Source organism: Emys orbicularis, chromosome 8, assembly GCF_028017835.1.
Source record: "Emys orbicularis isolate rEmyOrb1 chromosome 8, rEmyOrb1.hap1, whole genome shotgun sequence".
Taxonomy (NCBI): Eukaryota; Metazoa; Chordata; order Testudines; family Emydidae; genus Emys; species Emys orbicularis.
In genome coordinates, this window is record NC_088690.1 from 101,678,370 (window position 1) to 101,703,159 (window position 24,790).

At 43.7% G+C, this 24,790-nt stretch overlaps 1 protein-coding gene across 1 annotated transcript in view; it reads left to right on the forward strand.

Annotated features, from left to right (window-relative positions):
* Positions 1 to 24,790, forward strand: part of JADE2 (jade family PHD finger 2) — a 136,582-nt gene that overhangs the window by 39,783 nt on the left and 72,009 nt on the right. The window contains exon 4 of the mRNA XM_065409261.1: positions 1,692 to 1,849. Coding sequence (XP_065265333.1) covers positions 1,692 to 1,849 — 158 coding nt within the window. The remainder of the gene's footprint in view (positions 1 to 1,691; positions 1,850 to 24,790) is intronic.

The following is a 24,790-nucleotide window of genomic DNA, read 5'->3' on the forward strand; positions in this document are numbered from 1 at the left end:
AGCTATTCTACCCCTTAGACAATATTTGTTTTGCCCATTAAGATTTATAATTTCTCAGGAGTTTTCCTTTAAGGATGCTGAATGTAGCTCAACCCAGGGTTTTCCGGCATGTCCCTGAATCACTGCGTTGCAGAGACAGGGAGTTCACTGGCAATGCTATGTTTACTTCTGAAACGGGGGCAAGGTCAGTGTCAAAGAATCTGGCTGTTTTTAAGTGCCTCTGCATTTGCCAGGGCTGCTCTGACTATGTTTTAAGAATGATGAGTTTTAGAAAAAAGACCCAGAGCATTTTGTATGAGAATTGTGTTGTAACCTGAAAGGAGCAGTTTCTGAAGGCAGATCATAGAAGGGTTTTGCTGATTTCCCTGCATTTGTAGCAGATAATAAAAACTAAAACATGCATGGGAATCAGGTGACTGTCTACATTCACTACAGGCTTATCTGTATCAGCCATTCAAGAAGAAAGAAAACATCAACATGCCCCAAGAAAACTGAATGCAGTGAAAACATGGAGTCATTGTATTTTCTGATGAGTTCAAAGTAGATGTTTGTGTGAATATGTTTAATCCATTTATTGCCTGGAGGAAAATAGTGCACCCTTTATTTTACCCTTCTTTAATGTTGGCTATCTCTCTCCCAGCATTGATTGAAATATAAAGCCCGAATCTCACATACACACATCCTACACTGATGTAAAGTGGAGTTACGCTTGATTTACACCAGTGTAAGTGAGATGAGAGTCAGGCCCATTATGTTTATATATCAAGATATTTGCTGCTTGTCTTTTCATCTAGTTGTAATTTGACAAATGGCTAATATGCCTATTAAGTGGCAGGAGGAGAAGAGAAGAGAGTGAATCCCACAGTGAGATTCCCCAGTCATAAAGGCCAGAGGTGCTAGTCATAAGGGTTTGATATTCTAATTGCACGCAGTCCCATCTCTTAGTTACCTGCACCTCCCATGCTGACAATCTGCTCCCTCTCCTGGGGAACACACGGAGAGCATTCTGTGGTTTGTTCCCTCTCTCCCCTAAAGTCATGGGAAGAGAAGCCTGCATTCTCTTCTGCTTGTTGGAATAATAAGAATAGTGGCCCAAGTTCACCCAGGCCACCAAGTTCCAGGATCTCAACCTGCTCCCAGACATTGAGGTCTCCCAGTGGAAAGACCAGAATTCCCTGGAGCAGTTTTGTCTCAGTGTCTTTAAGGAGGGATGACTCAGCAATCAGTTGCAATCAGCCAGGTCTTCCCCTCACTGGGAGCATGAATAACAGGAAAGTAAAATAATGTGAGAGACTCAGGAAGTAAAGAGATACTCTGCATGGGCTCTGGGGTTCAGTCCAGTTCTGTGAGCAGCCACTCCAGTAGCCTGTCCCCTTGACCCCCATGAAAGGGGAGGGGAAGCTGAGCTGAAGACAGGAAATTTTCTTGAAAGCCCTTGCGTTATAATATGAATGAAAACAGAAGGCCTGATGATATACTCTAGTGTGTGAACAGGAGTTTACCTGTTCTCCACATTTACTTCCACTACTCCAGGCAGGTCCCTCTCTTTTCTCAGGCCTGGCATGACTGTCCCATTGGGAAATCCCTAAAGGCAGCAGAATACCAGCTTGCAAGGGGAATGCCAATGCCCCAATGTAATGTCTCATCTCTGCTGAGTCATTTAAGACCGTCTCGTTGCTTTTTTGCTGTAGGTTTTTCGTACCGATCTGATAACAGCCATGAAAATCCCTGACTCACATCAGTTGAGTCCAGATGAGTACTACATACTTGCCGATCCCTGGAGACAGGAGTGGGAGAAAGGAGTCCAAGTTCCAGCGGGAGCAGAGGCGATACCTGAACCAGTGATTAGGTAAGTGAGCACAATACTGATTGTGCTGCTAGATGCCTGCTGTCTCTTTTCCTGTCCTTGGACGGGATACTTATTTACTTGGCATTGTTCTGCCCATCTGTTTATTTGAGGAGCTTCCAAAATAATTTGGGTTTATAGTGCTGTCTAAACTGCAATGTAGAGTAAATAAAGCAGGCAGGCCTGGAACTTGAGCTAGGTGGAAGCGAGCCTTAAGCTGGTAAAAAACCATCAGTCCCAGGATTCAGATCCAGGGGGAGGGGGCAAATGATCAAATGCAGTAGAACCAGGTGACGCTTCCAACTGCAGCAGTGGCCTGTACTTCTGTGAGGACAGCCAAGACACAGTGGAAATGTGCAAGAGGGGACAAGTGAAGGGCAAATCCCTTAGTAAGCAAGTAATATGTATGCGAGAACATATCTGTCTGGGCAGACAGAAATGTGGTTTTATAGGCTGTCCATACCTACCATCATGGTCCTGGAAGGGCACACTCTGGGCTGTACAAGCTTAGCAGTGCCCCAGCGGCCATACACGCGAGTGACTTCGTTTGGGTTGGTGTAGAAATCAGGTCTGGGATGGGTGATAGATTTTAGGCTACGTGACCCAGCATTGCAGCATTTACGGTCAATTTATTGCTTAAAACGAATCCTTCAGTGTGGCCTGGGAATGTGCCGACAGAGGTTAACATGGAGCTTTGGGATGGGATATGAACTCAGGCTCCTCCCGCCAGATGTTATGACAGAGATGTGAGTGCTCTCCCTTGAAGAAAGTCCTCTCTCTTTCTTGGATGGCTGGGCATGAGTGAGAGAAGGACTCTCAGGGGACACCAGCTCTGCATTTGCCCAGGTTGGTGGCATTTTGAAATGACCCAGGGGTTTGGAGAGGGTAAAATAAACATAAAAATCCACACACACGTTAACCTCTTCGGTGATTTATGGGCGTGCAGGGTCCACTGGGAAACGCAGTGTCTGTGCTGGAGTCCCACTGAAGTCAGTGGGAGTGGAGACTTGGTAAGGGCTGCAAGACTTGGCCCGATAACTTTAACCTGCTATCTTTTAGTGCAGTCCATTTTAACACCTTGCGCACAGGAGAGGAAAGAAGAACGCTGGCTGCTAAATAGACAGACAGCCACCAGAGGCAAGCTATAACAAATGTATCAGTCTAGATAACTATAATTTCAATAAATATTTAAAAATAGGCAACAATAAAAGATCAGTAGCTGCTCAGGTAGAAAAGGGATGTGGAGTTACTGCTGTCATCGATACAGAAGCTGAGCACTAGGCATAGGCAAAGGGCAGCAACATCCTCTGCTGTCTGCACTGAAATTCAAGGACACTTTTTTAAAGCCAGAGACTTAACGCCTGTGATGAGATTACATAATACTTGTTGAACTGCAGGACAAGGGGATCGTGACTCCTAGCTGCTGGGAGTGTCCAAAAGTCCCAGAATTTGGGTCACAAGTCTCTCAGTGCGTCACACAACTACTCCCTTGGGATTCCCTTGGCACATGTTGTATCCTGCGAAGTGTAGTAAATATGGCCGAAGGTACTGTTGCAGCATGATGCAAGCAGGGGGAACCATCCAGTGTTTCCCTCTGGCTAGCAAAGGTAAGAGAAATATTAGTAATAGGGGGCTAACAGACACCATCAAGAAAAAGTATCTGGCATGAGGTCTTTCATGGTCTATGCCTACAGTTCAGACAAAGCTAAGCAAATTGTATTAAGGATTTGGGGCTGGATCAGGACATGGCCACTGTGCCCACAATCCCCCAGCTCCATTACTGAAGACTAAGCTCTATTTTTTCTATTAAAATGTATTTCAATTCTTCCCTTTGCCATATGATGACACCCAGCTGTCCAGGTAACTCCACCAGAACTTAGGGCAAGTTATATGCTCTATTCCAGTGGGCTGCTGCCAGCAGTGTGTCCACCCCCTGAGCTGTTTTCCTTTTCTCTTTTTCTTCCTTTTTAACTTATATGAATCATTTGGATAAGAATATCAAAGATCTATGGATTCCATGCCTTTAAAATGGTACAGGTCACCGTGGAGACCCTGTATGTTGTTAATCTTTAAAAATCAATTTAAAAAATGCTTTCAGGAACTCAGCAGGGGGAGATGACTTCAGAGTATATGCAGGAAATTCTGTTTTGCTCCTCAAATGATGGAGGAATTTCAGTAAAGTCAATAACCTCGTCTGAAGCACAGTTTGTCCCTCGGTGACAGCTGCTATTGCAGCTGCCGGCCAAAAGTTATGAAGTAAACTTTTGTACACACATACCCCCCCCTTCCCAAGAGAAAATATAGAAAGAAATGAAACTTGAATGAGAAGTCTGAACACATCAAAAGGGAAGTTGTAAAAGGGACTGTTGAGGTGACTTACTCCTTGAAAAACACCTGTGTGTGGAATATCTTTTTTTAGTCATCTTTGATAGCTAACCACAGTCTGAACTCGGAAATGTCCAGCTCTTGGACTGAAGGCTAGTTTGGGGTTTATTTCAAGATGAAAAGTGATAGCTTGGCACTGCTGCTGCAGTTAACGCCCATCTAAAACCAGCCTGAGCTGTTACACTGGGAATTCACATTTTTGCAAAAAGCTTTCGTTTCTAGGCATTTTGTTGGACCTTGTTTTGTTTCATAGCTTTGTGAGCTAAATCTTCCTACCCCTGCCAGGGGACAGGGAAAGCCTGGATTGCAGTAGAACCTGTCCAGGTGTGCTGCACGGATGGTGAGACTGCACAGAGGCCCAGGGGAGGACAGTTCCATCATGGCTCTACAGTGGGCCAGGGGATTGGGTTGGGGCAGGTGTGTTGCCAAGCATGGCCATCGTGCCCATGACCACCCATATCCACAAATCTAATCCTGCCTCCTGGAGCAGTAGGAGCACTCACACAGTGTCCCTGTGTCATGGGTAGGATCCCAATGACCCATTTCCCCATATAGTTCCCCTGCGCACAGATAACCTGATCCAGCTGTGCACAGGGACCAGGATTTTACCTTGAGTTACTAAGTGGAAGCAGAAACCACAGTTTCCTGTATCACTAAAGCAGGTGTGGCCATGCTGTCCCATGCAGCACATGGTATTTCAGCAGATTAGCTTGCAACAACCTTCATCTTCGGTCCTGAGGGAGCAAATAGAAACAGTCTCTCTCTCTCTCTCTTTCCATCTCCCTCTCGCTCTCGCTCTCCCTCTCCTCAAATTCTTCAAATCGAAAACTCCCCAAGAGAGTTCACTTCTACAGGGCCTAATCCACCGTTTCCCTGCTGTCATTTTCACCAGTGCAAAGTGAGTGAAATAAAGTGCCTTCCTTCGGATGTGGTAGCACCGCATGCCCACTTTGCACTCCATTGACCCTGAGTAAGCGACTGTGCCCAGGTACAGGGTTGTGGTGAATCAGGCCCACAGAGAATAAACGGTGGCACTGTCAGATTTTCGCTTTTAAATCCCACAAGCGTCTTTCATCACACTAAACAGGAAGCACAGCAGATGTATGTGTATGCCCTTCCTCCCCAGAGCTCCCCGCTTGATACAGTCATTGGTCCAGATGTTTTCCGTTTTTTGGTGCGGATGGGATAGTCACAGTGATGAGACATGGGTTTGAACTGCTAAGCATGGATCTGAACTGGAACCCCTGGCATCTCCTGGTTTAGAGTAGCACAGGAAAGAACGTGACCCGCCTTAACATTTGTCTTCTCTGGGGGCCATTGCTAACTCTTCATATTGCTAACTGCATTTTAGAGCATTGAAAAGAAAAATACTTTCAGGACCCACAGTTTTACTTGTCTGAAAACTTATTTTCCCCCAGTACGAGGGCTTAACTTTTTCCCTGTCCATCCCCTTCAGGGGTCGTTAATTTAAAATTGAAATTGCATCAGCTCTTCCTCCCAAATATTTTTATAGTGCCAATCTTATTTCAGTTCTGAGCATAGGAACACTGTGTGCATTTGTCATGGCATGAATCCACAGTTTTATTTATGTTAGGTCCTACAGTAAATTTTTTGCTTTGTTTCTTGAATATTTTTTTCCATTTAATGAATGATTTAAAAAGAAATAACGACAATATCTCAGGGAACACAGGGAATCAGGAAGTCAAACCTGTTAAGGAAAAAAAAGTCCAAATCTGGTTACAGTAAGTGATATATAGAGCCTAATTGACACCCTTCTGGCTTTTTGAAAACCCTGTGCTCAAGTAAGCAACATAGAGTGCCTAATTCTCATTTATAATAAGGTCATTGCAACTACTGTAGCAGTGTAAAGGGACCTTAAAACAGGTACAGCACAACCCTTTACACTGTCAGAGAGGGGTAAAGTGGCCATTGTATAAAGGAGAATTAGGGCCGTAGGTTGATGAATGCTCTGTGTTAACTCACTTGTGCTAATGCTGTCACTTTGACAGTGATTTGTATGTGAAATTCCTAGAGGGGAGGAGAAGCCACACAGAGATCTGGGAGCTGTGTACTGGTGCGTCATAATATATTTAGCAAATGATACTGCAGCCCACAGGAAAACAGATTCCATCTCTGGGGAGCGAGGGAGCATTTAGGCCGTGAGCAGATAGATATTTTGTGCAAGGGGGCGGGGGTCACTTCCTACCCAGCAAGTCAATCTCTGGCTCTGAAAGGGATTTTATACCCAGCTTCTGCCATTCTTTTCATCTTTCAGCTGGGATTTGAGAAATGAACTCTTCCTACTTGTGCGTTGCCTCTAGGTCTTGCAGATCCAAAGCTGAAAATTAGATTTGGAAACATTTTATTTTCTGGAGCTCTGAAATGTCAAAGCTGTGGGTGAGGCGGAGAGGAAAGGATTTGTTTTAAGGAGCACTTTCCCCAGAAAACAACCGTCTGAAATGACTGAAACCAAGAGCCACCTTAAAACAAATGGGTTGCTGAAGGTGAGCACTGTTGAGTAGCAGGTGATGGAGGGGATCCAGGCACTGAGTTTAGCACCACTTTTGAGAGGTGCAGAGACTCATCTTTTGGCCCTGGGTAATGTTGGCTTGGCCCTCACAACCTTCCCCTGCATTATCCAGTGCTGAAACCTGCTTAATTCCATTGAATGTTTGAATGTCATCAGTGTCCATCAATACATCCACCGCGTCTGACTGTCCATGAGATCACCTGGCAGGCGGTACTTAGCAGGGCTGTTTCCTCTAGCTAGCCGCTTCTAGTTGACCAGTACCTGATAGGGTTTTATTTTGTACAGATGTGTGCCTGAGAATTGGCCAGAGTTTAACGGGGCCCAGCACAGATATATAATGCCATTTGAAGCTGATGAAAACCGGGGCAAATGAGCAGTTAAAAGCAAGTTTCCTAGCTGGTAGGCACTGGAATGACAGGTTGACATGCTTTGCTTACTCAGCTCATGCTAGCATTAACCCACAGGTGTACACCTACAAGAATCAGGTAGTAATGCCAATACTTTGCCTTTCTATGGAGCCTATAATCTGAGGGTCTCACAACGCTTTACAGATCTAGAATTAAACCTTGCCACACCTGTGTGATGTAAGGGTTCATTTCACTGGTGGGTAAACTGAGGCACAGAGACTAAGTGACTTGCACAATGAGTCAGTGGCAGAGCCAGGAATACATTTCAGGAGCTCCAGCTCACAGTGCCCTGTGGTGTGAGAGGCACTGCCTCCTCTATGTAGCTGATCCAGTGAGTTTTCAGGACCTGGCTCCCTTGAACACAGGCTGTCATTCTGTTGGTAGGCAGATAGAGTTTGTTCTTGATCAGTGAACACAATCTTCGACCATATCGACAGGGTTTGAATGTAAGCACTGAGCAAGGTAAAATAACAGAATAAATGGAGGAGCAGCAAAGTTAATGGGAATTGCCCACGATCACACAGTGGCAGAACTGGGAACAGAGCCACAAGTCCTGACTCCCAGTCCTATGCCCTAAATACTAGAAAACACCATCTCACCCTCGTATGTGCCTATGACCCTGTGAAGCCCCCTCCTATCTGAACAACGAGGATAGAGAACTGACCAGTGTGTTTTGTCCCTGTGGATTTGGAAAGAGATGCAACCCACCCACACCTGCCGACATAGACTCATAGAACTGCGAGGGACCTCGAGAGGTCATCTTGTCCAGTCCCCTACACATGTGGCAGGACTAATTATCTAGACCATCCCTGACAGGTTTTTGTCTAACCTGCTCTTAAAAATCTCCAATGATGGAGATTCCACAACCTCCCTAGGCAATTTATTCCAGTGCTTAACCACCCTGACAGGAAGTTTTTCTTAATGTCCAACCTAAACCTCCCTTGCTGCAATTTAAGCCCATTGCTTCTTGTCCTATCCTCAGAGTTAAGAAAAACAATTTTTCTTCCTCCTCCTTGTAAGAACCTTTTACATACTTGAAAATTGTTATCATGTGCCCTCTCAGTCTTCTCTTTTCCAGATTAAACAAACCCAGTCATTTCCCATTTTGTATGTGTGCAACTGATTGGTCCTTCCTAAATGGAGTACTTTGCATTTGTCCTCATTGAATTTCATCCTATTTACTTCAGACCATTTCTCCAGTTTGTCCAGATCATTCTGAATTTTACTCGTATCCTCCAAAGCATTTGCAACCCCTCCCAGCTTGGTATTGTCCGCAAACTTTATAAGTGTACTCTCTATATGCCATTATCTAAATCATTGATGAAGATATTGAACAGAACCGGACCCAGAACTGATCCCTGCGGGACCCCCCGCTCGTTAAGCCCTTCCAGCATGACTGTGAACCACTAATAACTACTCTCTGGGAACGGTCTTCCAACCAGTTTTGCATCCACCTTATAGTAGCTCCATCTAGCTTGCATTTCCCTAGTTTATTTATGAGAAGGTCATGCGGGACAGTATCAAAAGCTTTACTAAAATCAAGATATACCACGCCTACAGGCATGTGGGCCTATCACCGGCAGTGTAGGCTACACTTACTTTTCTCAGTTTGAGATGCTGGCTGACTTTTGACTTAGCAGCAGCTTCCCTTGAGGCTCAGCTGCAGAAGGGGCAGTGGAGGATTCTGCAGCAGCTTGTGTGTCCTTGTAGCAGTGGTGTTGGATTTTTTTTAATACGATCCAATTTTGGTTCCTCTTTTGGAGTCTAATGAAGATGTGCTTCCTCTCAGTAAGTCTGGGATTGGAGTTACGGGGACTCATTCTGTAAAGGGACAGACATGATATAGATATAGTATTTTCACCAGGGGATACTTTTGTGCCAATTTTCTTGGTATCTGGATGCACTGGCCTTAAATTTGCCCTGATTCTGTTACACTATCAAATATACATAGATTCCTCTGAAAATCAGGATTAAATCCTGAGGCTTCTAGCTGATCAAAAGATAAAAAAATCCAAACTGAAGTGGCCTGTGTCTGCTGAAGAGGGCAGAAACCTTTGAAAAAATGAGCTAGGGGAAAAATAAAGCTTCCTGTTTGCATGAGCATGCTGGGCCTCTGCAGGGTCCCACTGCAGCCACTTCCTGTTCTGGCTGTGATGGCCTGACCTTCCGAAGAATCAGTCCGGATGGTATGCAGCTCCTCTTTGCGGGACAAAAGTTCCTGTGCAGCCCTTGTGGCCCAGTGGCTGTTTTGCCTCCGTGAGGACTAAGTAAAACCGAGTAGCAGGATCCGAAATAGAAATTTAAAAATCATAGCACCCTGTTAGGTGAGTCTACACCAAGAGTTGGTATCAACGGTCAGTCGTGAAGTCCTTACGCACTTCACGCACTCAGACAAAACTTCCATTGGATATGCCTTGTCTCACACTATTCTCTTTGTTTGCAGTCTCCAGTCTTGTGAGTGTAATGGCTGAGCACGACTTGATTAGTGCAAGTATTGTATTAGGAATGTGGATGGGTGTCAGACCATTGGGGAGTGGTATATCAGGCATCGTTGACTTCTGGTGTGACATCATGCTTTATCATACCTCTGGGGCCAGATCCTGAGCTGGTGTAATTGGTTTCAGTTTTTCTGAGTAACCTAAGGCAAGCTCTGCGCACTGCAGTTTCGCCATCTCTAAAATGTGCATACAAAATTTGTATAATAATGCGAGAAGTATGGGTAATAAGCAGGAAGAACTAGAAATGCTAGTCTTTAAACACAACCATGACATAGTGGGCATCACAGACTTGGTGGGATAATACACGACTGGAATATTGGTATAGAAGGGTACAGCTTGCTCAGGAAGGACAGGCCGAGAAAAAAGGGAGGAGAAGTTGCTTTATATATCAAAAATGTATACACTTGGACTGAGGTTGAGATGGAAAAAATAGGAGACAGACTTGTTGAAAGTCTCTAGATAAGGATAAACGGAGTAAAAAATAAGGGTAATGTCAGGGTAGGGGTCTACTACAGACCACCTACCCAGGAAGAGGAGGTGGATGAGGCTTTTTATAAACAACTAACAAAATCAGGGGAGAACTGGTTGAAAATTTGAAAGTGGAAGGCAGCTTGGGTGAAAGTGATCATGAAATGATAGAGTTCATGATTCTAAGGAATGGTAGGAGGTAAAACAACACAATAAAGACAATGGATTTCAAGAAGGCAGACTTTAGCAAACTCAGGGAGTTGGTAGGTAAGATCTCTTGGGAAGCAAGTCAGTTCAAGTGAGTTGGCAGTTTTTCAAAGAGACATTATTAAGGGCACAAGAGCAAACTATCTCACTGTGTAGGAAAGATAGGAAACATGGCAAGAGACCACCCTGGCTTAACCAGGAGATCCTTAATGATCTGGAATGCAAAATAGAATCCTCCAAAAAGTGGAAACATAGATCAAATTACAAAGGATGAATATAAACAAATAACACAAGTATGTAGGGAAAGAATTAGAAAGACTAAGGCACGAAACGAGATTAAACTAGCTAGAGACATGAAACCATTCTACAAATATATTAGAAGCAAGAGGAAGACCCAGGACAGGGTAGGCCCGTTACTCAGTGGTGGGGCGGGGGGGAGGGAGGACGACAATAACATAAAATATGGAAATAGCAGAAGTGCTAAATGACTTTTTTGTGTCAGTTTCACCAAAAAATTTAGTAGCAATTGGACATCTAACTTGATGAATGCCAGTGAAAATGAGGTAGGATCAGAGGCTAAAATAGGGAAAGAACAAGTTAAACATTACTTAGACAAGTTAGATGTTTTCAAGTCACCAGGACCTGATGAAATACATCTTAGAATACTCAAGGAGCTGATTGAGTAGATAAAGATTCCAGATACTGGAAAAGGGAAAATATAGTGCCCATCTATAAAAAGGGGAATAAGGACAACCTAGGGAATTTCAGACGAGTTAGCTTAACTTCAGTACCTGGAAAGATAATGTAGCAAATAATTAAGCAATCAGTTCGCAGACACCTAGAAGATAATAAGGTGATAAGTAACAGTCGCCATGGATTTGTCAAGAACAAATCATGTCAAACCCGTCTAATAGCTTTCTTTGACAGAATAACAAGCCTTGTGGATGGGGGGAAGTGGTAGATGTAGTAAATCTTGACTTTAGTAAGGCTTTTGATACTGTCTTGCATGACCTTCTCATAAACAAACTAGGGAAATACAACCTAGATGGAGCTACTATAAGGTAGATGCATAACAGGTTGGAAAACCGTTCCTAGAGAATAGTTATCAGTGGTTCACAGTCAATCTGGAAGGGCATATCAAGTGGAATCCTGCAGAGATCAGTTCTGGGTCCGGTTCTGTTCAATATCTTCAACAATGGTTTAGAAAATGGCATAGAGAGTGCACTTATAAAGTTTGCGGACAATACCAAGCTGGGAGGGGTTGCAAATGCTTTGGAGGATAGGATTAAAATTCAAAATGATCTGGACAAACTGGAGAAATGGTCTGAAGTAAATAGGATGAAATTCAATAAGGACAAATGCAAAGTACTTCACTTAGGAAGGAACAATCAGTTACATTGCACACATGCAAAATGGGGAATGACTGCCTAGGAAGGAGTACTGCGGAAAGGGATCTGGGGGTCATAGTGGATCACAAGCTAAATATGAGTCAATATGGTAACACCGTTGCAAAAATAGCAAACATCATTCTGGAATTTATTAGCAGGAGGGTTGAAAGTAAGATACAAGAAGTAATTCTTCCACTCTACTCCGCGCTGACACAGCCTCAACTGGAGTATTGTGTCCAGTTCTGGGCACCACATTCCAGGAAAGATGTGGACAAATTAGAGAAAGTCCAAAGAAGAGCAACAAAAATGATTAAAGGTCTAGAAAACATGACCTATGAGGGAAGATTGAAAAAAATGGGTTTGTTTAGTTTGGAGAAGAGGAGACTGAGAGGCGACATGATAACAGTTTTCAAGTACATAAAAGGTTGTTACCAGGAGGAGGGTGAAAAATTGTTCTTGTTAACCTCTGAGGATAGGACAAGCAGTAATGGTCTTAAATTGCAGCAAGAGCAGTTTAGGTTGGAGATTAGGAAAAACTTCCGAATTATCAAGGTGGTTAAGCACTGGAATAAATTGCCTAGGAAGGTTGTGGAATCTCCATCACTGGAGATTTTAAAGAACAAGTTATACAAACACCTGTTGGGGATGGTCTAGATAATATTTAGTCTTGCCTTGAGTGCAGGGGACTGGACTAAAAGACCTCTCGAGGTCCCTTCCAGTCCTATGATTCTGTGATTCTATAATACTTCCCTTCCTCACAGGATTGCTGTGAGGATAAATTAACTAGTATAGGGGGGGTGCTTAGTACTCTGGAAGTGGGGCGTACATAAGATCTTGCATAGATCTTGTTGAATTGTGTTAGGGCTGGCAGAGCTTTGCCTTTGCACATCACACTGAAGAACATCTGAGAAACTCACAGAAGCCTATGCTGCTTCAGAGAAGCATACTGAAATTAGTGAAAGGCAGGCTGGTTAAGCGTGTTTTCTCTGGATTGACTGTGAGCTGTCCTGAAGTGATTCTGCTGAGAACTCCCAGGCACTGTCTTTTTATAGAATCAAAACCTTCCTCCCTGATTTCAGGGTTCAGGATAAATGCAATGGGTCATGAATTTAATTAAGAAAGGGTGTTCTTAAAACAGGCGTGGTTTTGTGTGACCTCACATATCCCCACAAAAAGGTTGGTTTTATTTGGTTCCAATATTTTGTACCCATCCATCCATACTACAGTGGAGAGCTACACGATCTGGATCATATTTGATCATAATGATGGTAATATAAAATTCATACCGAGGTTGAGGTTTTTGCAGCTCTGCCTATGCGGCTTCATTAACAGTTTTATAGATGATATTTGGCTAATTTCTGAGCAGCTGCAGGATCACAGTCACATGCTCTGAAGCCCATAGTATCGGCAGATGTGTGCCTACTGCTCGTCAGTTGCAAAACCTTTCTCTATTGTCCTTTAATAGACGGATGAAAATGAGTGTATATCTGTTTGCGTTATTGAAATAATTCTGGAAACATTATCTGGCTTAGATAATTAATTCCAGATGCTTTAATGTTAGTAGCTTGGCTCCAACTATATAGAGAGGCAACCTTTTGTATAGAGAAAACATACGCTCTAACTTCTTTGGTTTTACTAGTAGCAATTCCAAAATATAAATTGCTTCATTAAATTGAAATCAGCAAAATGTTAGCAACCTGCCTCCTCTGTTTTAAGAGGATTGGCATACAGTTTCACTCTCCAGACAGCTACCTGGCAGCCTGACAGCACTTTCAGGGGAGCCCAATGTAGAGGTAATGTGGTATAGCAGATAGGGCACTCATCAGAAGAGGCAGGAGACCTGCATTCTCTGCCACTGACCTGCTGTGTGACTTCACTTCTCTGTGCGTTTGTATGCCCTTCCTCCCTTTGTCTGTCTTGTTTCTGTAGATGGTAAACTCTAGGGCAGGGACTGTATCATGTTGTGTGTTTGTACAGGGTGTAGGGCTCCTATCTCAGCTGGGGCTTCGAGGATTTCTCTCTCTACTTTTTAAAAGAAAACAGAATGTTTTTTTACAGATGGCCTGTTGGTTAGCGCTGAATGCTGGTAGGATATGGAGGTGACATGTTTAATCTAAGTAGGGCAGGGCTTGGCTAGCTCCCAGGGCAGAGTGTTCTGAATGCAGCTGTTAGAAGGGTCTCACTTTTTTGGAGGATTGAGAAATAGAAGCTCTTTGAGCAAATTCCCACTTGGACCAACCGAACGACATGGGATTTTGTTCTACCCCCCCAAACCAAAACAGGGAGACCTAGAAAGCACTTTAGGGTAATGAGACACTTGTTTACAATGAGGTGTGCAAGGGAGAGTTTGTACACCCACTACCAGCACCTGCTAAAACAAATGACTTAAATATGTAATTGACACACATAGGAAAGGGAAGACAGTTTGAAGAATAACTAACAATGAGTGGGTCAAAAAGCTCATCTCCCCAGAATCACAGGGACAGAATCATCTCCCCAGAATCACAGCTCTTATATTTCCTAGGTCCCACATTTTATGAAATCTGCTAAAATGTAGTGGATATGATTAGGCAGCAGAAGAGAGAACTGCTCCAAGGAGACTATTTTATATACCGGTATTTTTTGTATTTATCCTCCATATAATCAGCAGTTACAGTAAATCACAAACTTTGCCATGTCACTTTATGGGTCTTTCTCTTATTAACTCACTGCGGAAGTTCTTGTTGGGATACTGGTATTTTTAAAGGACTTGGGGAACAGATTGGCTCAAAGGCTTAGTAATGGTATTTCGAGCCTTTCAGCTCTAGGTTACTGGTTTAAGTCTGGCCTAGATCAGCACCAAAAGCCCTTGCTATCTTCTGGATTTTTGGATGGCGGGCTGTGTGCCAAGGCACTGAGGCCTTAATTCAGTTCCTTGAGACAAAAGGTTCTCTATATAGGGTAGTATGAGCTCAACAAATTAAGGTAGCTTTTGGCTCCTGTTATCTTAGAGGGCAAGGAAGAAGAGAAATGAGGACTCTGCTGTACAGCCCTTCTTATCTAATTGTTCACAAGGATACATGGAATTGGACGTTCACCAAAGATCTAGTCTGTTGCATGGTTTGATTTCACCACAATGAAGCCAGTTCATTGGCTTTCCTGTTCTCCAGGCATGAACATTACAGCACACGCTGGATGGATTTTAATGGTTACCTACAGGGGTCTCCGTTTTTCTGCAAATCAGAAAAGCCATCTCCATCCTTTCCACCTGTTCTGTGCAACTACAACGCTGCAACTCCTCCATATTTATTGCAGCTCGGGAGATCGAGGTTTGCATTGTATGAGATTAAAAATGAGAAGAGGTTTTAAGCCCCTACATATGAAGGATCTACCTATCCGTGCATCCTGCACCCATCTACGTGGCATCAGAAACTGGGAATGGGCGACAGGGGATGGATCACTTGATGATTACCTGTTCTGTTCATTCCCTCTGAAGCACCTGGCATTGGCTACTGTCAGAAGACAGGAAACTGGGCTAGATGGACCTTTGGTCTGACCCAGTATGGCCGTTCTTATATTCAGAGCACCTTCCATTAAGTTAGTGTGAGTTTATTGTGGTGGAATGTTGCAAACTGGCTGTGAGAGGTCCTTTCACACAGCCTCAGGCTATTGCATATTAGATATTTAGGTCTCAACAAACACTACCTTTGTCCAGGAAAATCCATGTTCTATTGTTAGGGCTTTTCAATTTCATGGTCCATTTTGGTCAATTTCACGGTCATAAGATTTTTAAAATAATAAATTTCATAATTTCAGTTATTTAAATATAAAATTTCACTGTGTTGTAATTGTAGGGGTCCTGACCCAAAAAGGAGTTGTGGAGGGATCGCAAGGTTATTATAGGAAGTTTGCGGTACTGCTACCCTTACTTCTGCGCTGCTCCTGGCGGCAGCGCTGCCTTCAGAACTGGGCAGCTGGAGAGCGGTGGTTGCTGGCCGGGATCCTAGCTCTGAAGGCAGAGCCGCTGCCAGCAGCAGCAGCACAGAAGGATGGCATGGTATGATATTACCACCCTTACTTCTGCGCTGCTGCCTGCAGAGCTGGGCCTTCAGTCAGCAGCTGCTACTCTCTGGCCGCCCAGCTCTGAAGGCAGCACAGAAGTAAGGGTGGCAATACCACAATCCCCCTAAAATAACCTTGCAACCCCCCTGCAACTCCCTTTTGGGCCAGCACCCCCAATCTGAGAAAACGCTGGTCTCCTCCGTGAAATCTGTATAGTATAGGGTAAAAGCACACAAAAGACCAGATTTCATGGTCCGTAACACATTTTTCATAGCCGTGAATTTGGTAAGGCCCTATTTATTGTTCAAGCAAGTCCTTGATAATCTTTGCTTGTTCACACAGTAACTATTTTCCCTGGGACTGGTTGGTATCAGACCTGAGTGCTTGTTCTCCAGGTCTCTTTTCTGATCTACATGGAAGTTATTTTCCAGGCACTGAATAAGAGTTGAGACTTAAATAATTCATTTGTCCAGCTAGTCTTACTCAAATTTAGCCTGAAATATAAATGTGAGAAAGACATGAACATCAACACTCTGGACTTTATCTAGTCTGCTGAGTATCAGGCTTTTTTATATGGTGATAAACAGCTCAGAAACTAAATTGGAAAAGCTGTCTGGGTTTAACAAGGTGGCTGTTTAGTGCCTCCTGTTCACTTGTTTTTCTTTTTTTAATACATCAGAGAAGAGTGAATCAGTTTCCGCTTAGAGGATTAGATTGTTCAAAAGGCCTGGAAGGACCCATGCCGGTTACAGATTGTTACTGGAAGATATTGTAGAGGCAGAAGGGGAAAAGGGAGCATTTTCTTATTGTACCTGTTAATTGGGATTCGGAGATTCAGCTCCATTTCCATAAAGGGAACAGTTTTAGAATGCACATCAATCAGCAGCCTGTGCCAGTATCTGAGGAAGTCCCCAACTCCAGTCTTTAATGCCAGGTAAAGAAATACAGGCATTTTCTTGCTGGGATTTGCAAACCCAAATTGCAAGACCCTTGATAGTGTCACAAATCCAGAATGAAATGAAGAAACCACTGAAGGGTGAAAACATGGGCTGCAAGCAGAGGGACGCATTTTGTGGTCCTTAATAAAGTCAGTGGGAGTTGTGCTCAAGTAAGGATCATGGAATTTGAGTCAAAGGTGCTTGCTGCAAAGCTCAGTGAAGGTGTTTCTAACCTTTTCTTGTATAGAGCTATTGGTTAAACTACCAGAAGAAAGCTGTCTTACTGGTCAGGGGCAAATTAGGCCCAGCGCATGCAAACCCTCACTCCCATGAGTAATAATAATAATTAATAGTGCCATTGGCTTCATTAGAACTGCTTGGGTGAGTAAGGATTACTCATGTGAATGAGGGTTGGCTGGTCTGGGGCCTTCCATTGTGCCAGAAAACTATCTACCTAGCCCTTGCCTTCTAGAAACATGTTTGGTGCAGTCTCTGAAATGAATATACACCACAAGAACCAGCAGTTCAGACTAGTTATCAGACTGAAACTGGTGAATCTGCAGGTTAGCTTTCATAATACTTCACCTTTGATCCCCTAGCCTGAGCTGTTGCCATTAGCTGGGGACTGTGTGCGTATGAAGTTCTGTGGATGTACTAAGACACTTGCCAGAACTTGAGTATTTTTTGGCTCAAACAGCCAATCAGGAAATACTACAAATTCTTATTTTTCTGAACGAAACAGTCCTAGGGATGCCAGTTGAATATGTTGTTTTAACTGATTTTCTTTGAAAATAAACAGTTTTCTTGCCAAAAGTGTGCCAGGGCATACTGCACCATTATTTTCCTCCTTGGAACCAGCATCACCAAGAGCTTTGCTGGTGCATCAAAAATGTACTTTGGCTAAAAACACCGAGTATTCTTCCAATCTTTCCCTTCCCTCAAAGAATGCTACTTGCACCTTTTAAAAACAGACTAGCCCAGGTTTTCCTGGTAGTCACTCCAGTTACAATTCTCCTACCAATTGCTTGTGCTGGAAGTTAAACCAGAGCCTCTAGGGTGCCAAACATACATCATAGACTGTTGAACTAGCCCAGTGCAAAGCATCTTTGGTTGACTATAGACAAAAATATTAATGTATAGAATCCATTATTAATCTGAGACCTGGCTGCTGAAGACGCTTACTGGCTACTGATGCAGCTAGCCCAGGTGACTTAAGTCCCATTTTAAAATCAAACCACTATCAGCCATTTTAAAATATCTTCTTGGTATATATTTCCTTATTTGAGCTCTGACTGAATCTGTAGCCTTGGGAGTATAGTTGTGTGACTGATGGTTTTATAGTCCTGAATAGCAGCTACAGATAATGGCATATCCAAGTCTGAAAGTCTGACTCCAATCACCATAGTATATAGACATGAACAGACTAAGGGTCATGTAGTCTCTGAGTGCCACTGCAGTTGTTGGCATTGATACCATTTCATCATTGCCTGTGATTCCATCACTTTCCCTTATGTCACCTGGCCTCTATTCTAACATGTTAAAATCTGCCATAGGACACAAAAGCAATAAAGTGTAATAAATCTATTATCCTAAATTCATGAGAAGATTGGGCATCTGCTCTGAATGGCCTACTAGATTCTATTTTAGTAAACAGATACAGCCCTCAGAAAATGAAAATCATCTCTTCAAATTGCAGAATGCTTTTTTTAAGTTCTAGTGTGCTGCAAAAGAATTCCCCCGTGAATAAAGCTGGCAGTAATAACAATATCAGCATCTACTGAAGGCTGCTGGCAGAATTATCTTTCCACTGACTTTCCTAAGCTGATTTATTTATGGGCACTGGACAAGACTAATTTAGTCTGGAATGTAGGTAAAGAGACGATGACTGACTAAAGCCTTTGCTGTAATAAAATTAAGTATTTACATAAGAGAAGCACTATGCAGGATAATTTATCATTTCTATCTAGCACATTAAAGGGAAACATTCTGGATATAAAAAATAAAATAAAATGCATAGGCTCTTCAGCTGGATGAAGCGTTTGGTTTTTGGAGATGATTAGCCAGGGGAACTCACTCAGTATTTTTTATTAACATGTAGTACCCTCCTGGTGCACCCCTGGTCCTCAAGAGTGATGGAGCCCACTTAGCGCTTCTTCAGAAGTGCCTCTGAGGCCTACCTTATGACTAATGGACCTGTGCTGCTTGGATTGATCACAATTCTCAGCTCTTTGTTGAACTGGGCTCCTTGGTTGATACCAGACTTCTGAGATTTGGTGCTTGCATCTAATAGCTGGGTAAATAAAGGAATAAACACAGCTCAAGGAGAAACAGAGTTCTGTGAAGGAGAAAAGAACTGCAGAAAGCTCCTAATACGTCCCTGTAAAACAGGATGAGGTGGCAAAATATCTAAGGGGGGGGAGTGTAGATGGAAACAAAAGGTAAAAGAAAAAGGTCCTTAGCTAAAAGGGATATTTCAGGTCTCAATTATTTAACCTCATGTCATGGTCATTGCTGCATCTTGCTGACTTCTCCCTCCTACCACCAAAAGAGTTTTCTGATCTTTGTATGTGATCAGGAATGATCACAGTAGCGTGTCAGGACATGTAACAAATCAGATTGGCCTCTGGATATAAAGAGTATTGGTCAGTCATCAAGTAGGAGCATCTGTGACCTAAATGTTGGAGCACCGGGCCAAGAGATGTGGGTTCTGTTCTGAGCTCTGCCGCTGGTTCACTGTGTGGGCAAGTCACTTCACCTCTCTGTGCATCTCTTGTTCCAAGTATAAAGCAGCAACAATGATTCTCCCCCACATTTGTAATGAGTTATGGGTGACAAAGAATTATATAAGGGCGAATTATAATTATTACCATCACCTGCCATCTCTGTTGGCTCCAGTATTGCATCTAACAGGTTGGACTTTTCTGTGTGATTTGAGATAAAGAGCCGATAAATATAACCACAGATGAGAGAAAGAGAGAGAGAAAAAGTTCAACTTTGAACTGTGACTGGAGTTGAGCAGCTTGAGTCTCATCCATTGAACCATCAAGCCGTCACTTTCTCACCTGTTTCCTTTGTCCTCCTCTTAGTCCCCCTGTTGGAAGAGGCAGGTTTCTCCCCTCTTTCCACACAGGGTTATTCACATGATAAAAATACCATTTTAAAGATGTCATCCAGAGATCCACCGATCCGTGTGTATAAGAGGTAGGAATTTAGGGACCGGTAGCTCTGGTTATTTCAGGGAGTTTTCCCAGGTTAAAAGGGAAGCTATAACAGACCACTTGCACCACACCCTGAGCAGAACCCTCAGAGGTTTCCTGTTCTAACATCACTTATTAACATCTCCCTGAGATGAGTCATCTCTGTCTGTCATCCGTCATGTCACTACAACTGGAGGCACAAACTCCCTGCTTTAAATGGAAAAAATGTATCAGCCCACACCGAAGCATATCAGGCAGCAACAGTAATGTAGTGTGTGATCTGCTGGCCATGTGATTACCCTGAGCAGACACAATATATATGTGGACTTGCAGAGCCAGCGACTAACTATGTCTTCCTTTCCAGGGTGACACTAGAACTGGGAGCTCATAGCATAAGAGCTGCTCTAAGTTCAGTGCATCAGCCTACGTTCACAAAAGTTCATTGGTTCAGGGCTGAGGTTGTTCAACTATATGGAAGCTGGGAAACTTCTCTCCCTTGTTCTCCCCCAACAACCATCTTTCTTCCTGCCCCTCAGCATGCTAAGGATGTGTGTGGGAGCAGGGCTTCTTGAAAGGAGGCAGGTGGGAGCTGGCTGCAGGAGCTTTGTTCAGGTGAAGGGGCTGGCTCAGTTCCAAGCCTGGTGAGCCAAATGTCAGGTCTGTGTTCCTGAATCTCTCCATGAACTGACGCCCTCAGGGTGGATGCTCTACTTTGGAGCTCCATTAGATGACCCCTTCTGATAGCCTGCCCCTTACCGCTTTGTTGGACCCTTTGACCTCACTCCTGTCCCTGTTCTTTTATTAGTTGTCCCCCGTAATTTTTTGGTCTCCAGGTCCTGTGGACCCCCCCCCCTTAGGCTGGGGGGGGATCCTTTAGCAGTAAGCCCGCCCACTTCCTAGATCCCAATAGGACCTCCTGAGCCCTCCTCTGGATTGGAAGAGGTGATGTTCTCTTAGGAAAGAATGCCAATTTTAAATGTTCTTGTGCTCTGTGAAGGTGCCAAATGGACATCCCTGGGGATCAAAGTCCGCTCCACTCATGCCTGAACCCTAGTCCTGGGAGTTCACCTTCAGGGGTGAGAGAGTATTTCAGCATCTATGCGATGTTCAGCCCTTAGCATCTCTCCTGGAGACCACTAATAGCAGTGCCAAGTGTGGGGGAGGTTTTGTGATGTGGACATGAGACCCCCACCACCATCTCATTTCACATAAGTAGCCATCAGAGTTTGTCTGGTTGCAACTGACCTGGGCTGGATTTGAACCAGGGACCTAGAACTAAAAAGCGCTGTAACCCACAAGGTGTAATCAGAGGCATCCAGTTCCCATCATGCCGTGTTGGAAACTTTGCCTTTACACAAGTGCAAAGTGCTTTGGCACAAATCTTGACCCTAGGGTTTGTATTTTCTGGATTGTTTGTGTGCATAATTTTCACCAGCCAGTATCACAATTAAACATGGAGGTGGAGAAATTGTGCATGCAAATGACCAGTTAGACATCTGAGCCCTGACATTTTGCCAGACATTCACCTACTTGGCAGTTCCTGTTCAAACAATCACTGCAATTGGGCATGCAAAATATGCACACATATTTTTGCATTCACATTTCTGAATCTCTTAGTTTAGATGGTAGTACTGCTTTTTCAGGAGATCCTTCCCTCCTTACTGGAAAGGAAGGAAAAACCTTCCATGGAAGTGAGTGGGTTTTTACTGGAGTACGGACTGCAAGATCTAGGTTTCAACTCTCTCCCTCTCTCTCTCTCTCTCTAAAGGATCCATGTCTGAGATAAATAAAACAATCACGTTGTTTTAATGGAGTAATGATTTTCTTTAATGCATCTGTATTTTACTTAGTCACTTTTAGGCCTTCGCATTTATTTCTTTATTGTTTTTGTTTTCCTTTGTGGCATTATTTATCCTCTGCCCATCCTCCTTTTTTGGCCCATTTTTAAATGATTCCCCCCTGGAGGTATGGATCACCCAGTCCTTGTGACATTTTCCACCCCTTCCCAAGGGTTATGATTGATCCTTTCTGTTCTCTTATTATCCCATGCCCATCACACAGAGCCTTAAATGCTCCAAAATGTTATGTTGTTCATGCATCTCATCTCCACATAGCAGGTTCATTGCTACGTAACATTGCTTTCATCTCCCATTGTTCCCTATGTTAAACTTCAGGAAGCTCATTTCTGGACTTTTCAGAGCATATTATTGCTGCATCCTGCTGATGTCCTCCTCATTTGCTTAGTCATTAAAAAGAAAATACCTATCTCATAGAACTGGAAGGGACCCTGAAAGGTCATTGAGTCCAGCCTCCTGCCTTCACTAGCAGGACCAAGTACTGATTTTGCCCCAGAACCCTAAATGCTCCCTTCAAGGATTGAACTCACAACCCTGGGTTTAGGAGGCTAATGCTCCAACCACTGAGCTATCCCTCTCTCCCTCCCAAATTAAGCCTTCTTTTAGTGACAGTGTAAAGGTGCACCAGTGTAGTGAGAATTCCTGGGCACTGTGCCTCTGTGTGGGTGCGGTCACCGCCTCCAGGAACTGTGGGGGAACACAACCTTCCTGCCATCCTTGAAGAGGAAAGGACAGTATCTCCAGCCAGTGTAAACTGGGGATAGGGCCATGGCTCCACCCCATTTGAAGAGGCTGGTGCCAGCAGCAGCACCTGGCCTGGTGAGTCCTGGTGCTCCCTGGGCTGGGACTGCCTAGTCCCCGCACAGAGGACACAATGCGAGAGGGAGGCTGTTTTCTCACTGTAGTGTGTGGGATAAATTCAGTGACATGCATGGATTTCCATTGATACCAATGGGGGTTTGCATAGGAGCAGATTGGACTTCCATCATCGGCTTTGTTGGGAAGCAGTAGTTCTTTGTTTTCTGTTACAGAGGTAATAGGTCCTTACTAAAGCTGTCAGGCACAGTGGTTTGTCACAGTGGTCCATTCAGTCCAGGGTAACCAGGGTTAGTGTAGCCTGGAACTAAATAATGGCTCACCCCTTCATAGGATCTCTGAACCTGCTATGTTAAAACCCCGAGGGAGGCTAGGGACCAAAATAGGAAACCCACTAAAAACTCTGTGGGGCAGGAAAACTCCAGACAATGCATGAAATTCCTGCTGTGCTGCAGAACAAGGGTTTTGGAAAGTTGCTTTTTTACCATCCAACTCTTCTGCTGTTTGGCTTAAAGAAACCTATCAGAGTTGTAAGACAGTGCCAACGATCTGAGTCTATTAGCTGCCTGCTCCATAAATGGCACAGTAATGAACTCGTAGCCTGGAGTTTGCTGTTTACCTGACTACTGTTTAAACAGAAAAGGTTAAACTCTCTAAGCAACCCAATAGAAACCCTTCAATACAGATAAAAGGAAACAGCAACACAGGCAATTAAAGTAATTAAGAGCATGGCCTTCACTTTCTATCTCAAAACAAAATCAATGCAGGGCCAGAGCTAGCGCTGTGTGTCCCCTACGTAGACAGCTGGTGTGGGGCTCTTCCCAAGCCAGGATAGGTGTAAGGGCACAGAATAGCAGCCCTCTTGCCTTTGTCCACTGGCTCATGCTCCTTGGGAAGATGAATGGATATTTTGCCAACCTGTGGAAAGCAAGCTCCCTAGGTATCATCTACCCCTAACGCCAGCTGTAAATCAGTCCTCCCTCCTCAAAGACACCTCCTGCCAAATGGTAGTGCATTAACAGACCATATGTGTCCCTCTTTTGGGGCCCTATTGACATAATTATGGTAGTGCCAACCCCAAGCATTCAAGAGTCTTGAGTCAGAACCCAAGAATTACTTTTGAGGTTCTTTTGCATTTCCTTCTGGTTTCTGAGCCATTAGGGTTTGCATTTTCAATATCTTCTCTGCAGCCACAAGACCTAGAAAGTTTATTTTTGGCTTTTAAAACTAAAGCTGAGATTTTTACTAATCACTGGATTCCAGGAGCTGGGGCTTGAAGAAAAACACCAAATGTTGTGGAGCTCACAATAAAATCATGACATTGGTCACACTTGCTGCAGATATCCTCATTTTTTTAACCTCAAGTACCATCAGGATTGCACTGTGTATTTAACCCTTTCTGGTATCTGAAAGTAAAGCCTTAATCTAAGGTGTATGAAGCAGAATGTCTCTTCCCAATGATAATTGTGGAGATATAACAAGGGGCTATTATTAAATACATTGAGGGGTCTTTCATACTACTTCTCTCCTCCCCACATTCACACACCTGCTGTAACTCAGGGTTGCTTAATTTGCTAATGGATTTGTAAAACCAGACTTGGCAGGAGCTGACTTTGGAGCAGTACAAAATACTCCAGGCTAATAAGAATGGCCTCTGTGTTTTTTCCTCTTTCTAGAAAACAGAGATGCATTTCCACTGCAGTGTGTTTGAGCAACATAAAATCACTTCCCAAGTGAAACAAGGTTATGGCCCGATGCCAGCAAAACCTCCGCCTGCCTATGTAGATCTTCTAGGTTTATAAGTAAGTTAGTGGAAATGTGAATGAAGCCGAGTGGCAGCAGTGTAATCATTTGCGTTTGCCTGATTAATTGCACTGCAAAGTACTATTAGGGCCATCGGCAAGGGAAGTTGATTAGCTTTGGGATCGGTCCCCAAATGGACACATTAACACAACAGAGATAACCATGGCAACGTGTCTGGCATTTATGTGCAGGCAGCTTGGGCATCTGAATCAGAGAAGTATAAGACAAAATGGCTGCTTGGTAAAAGTCCGCACATATTTTTAGGAAGCTGTTTTTCTCTTGCGTTCTGTTCCTTCTCTCATTCAAGAAACAAGCATCAGAACCGCAGCAGGGACAGCGCACGAGGAGGGATTTTTCAAAAGGAAGATAGTTTGCGGAGTACAAAGAAATGTTGTTTGTGAAAGACCAGG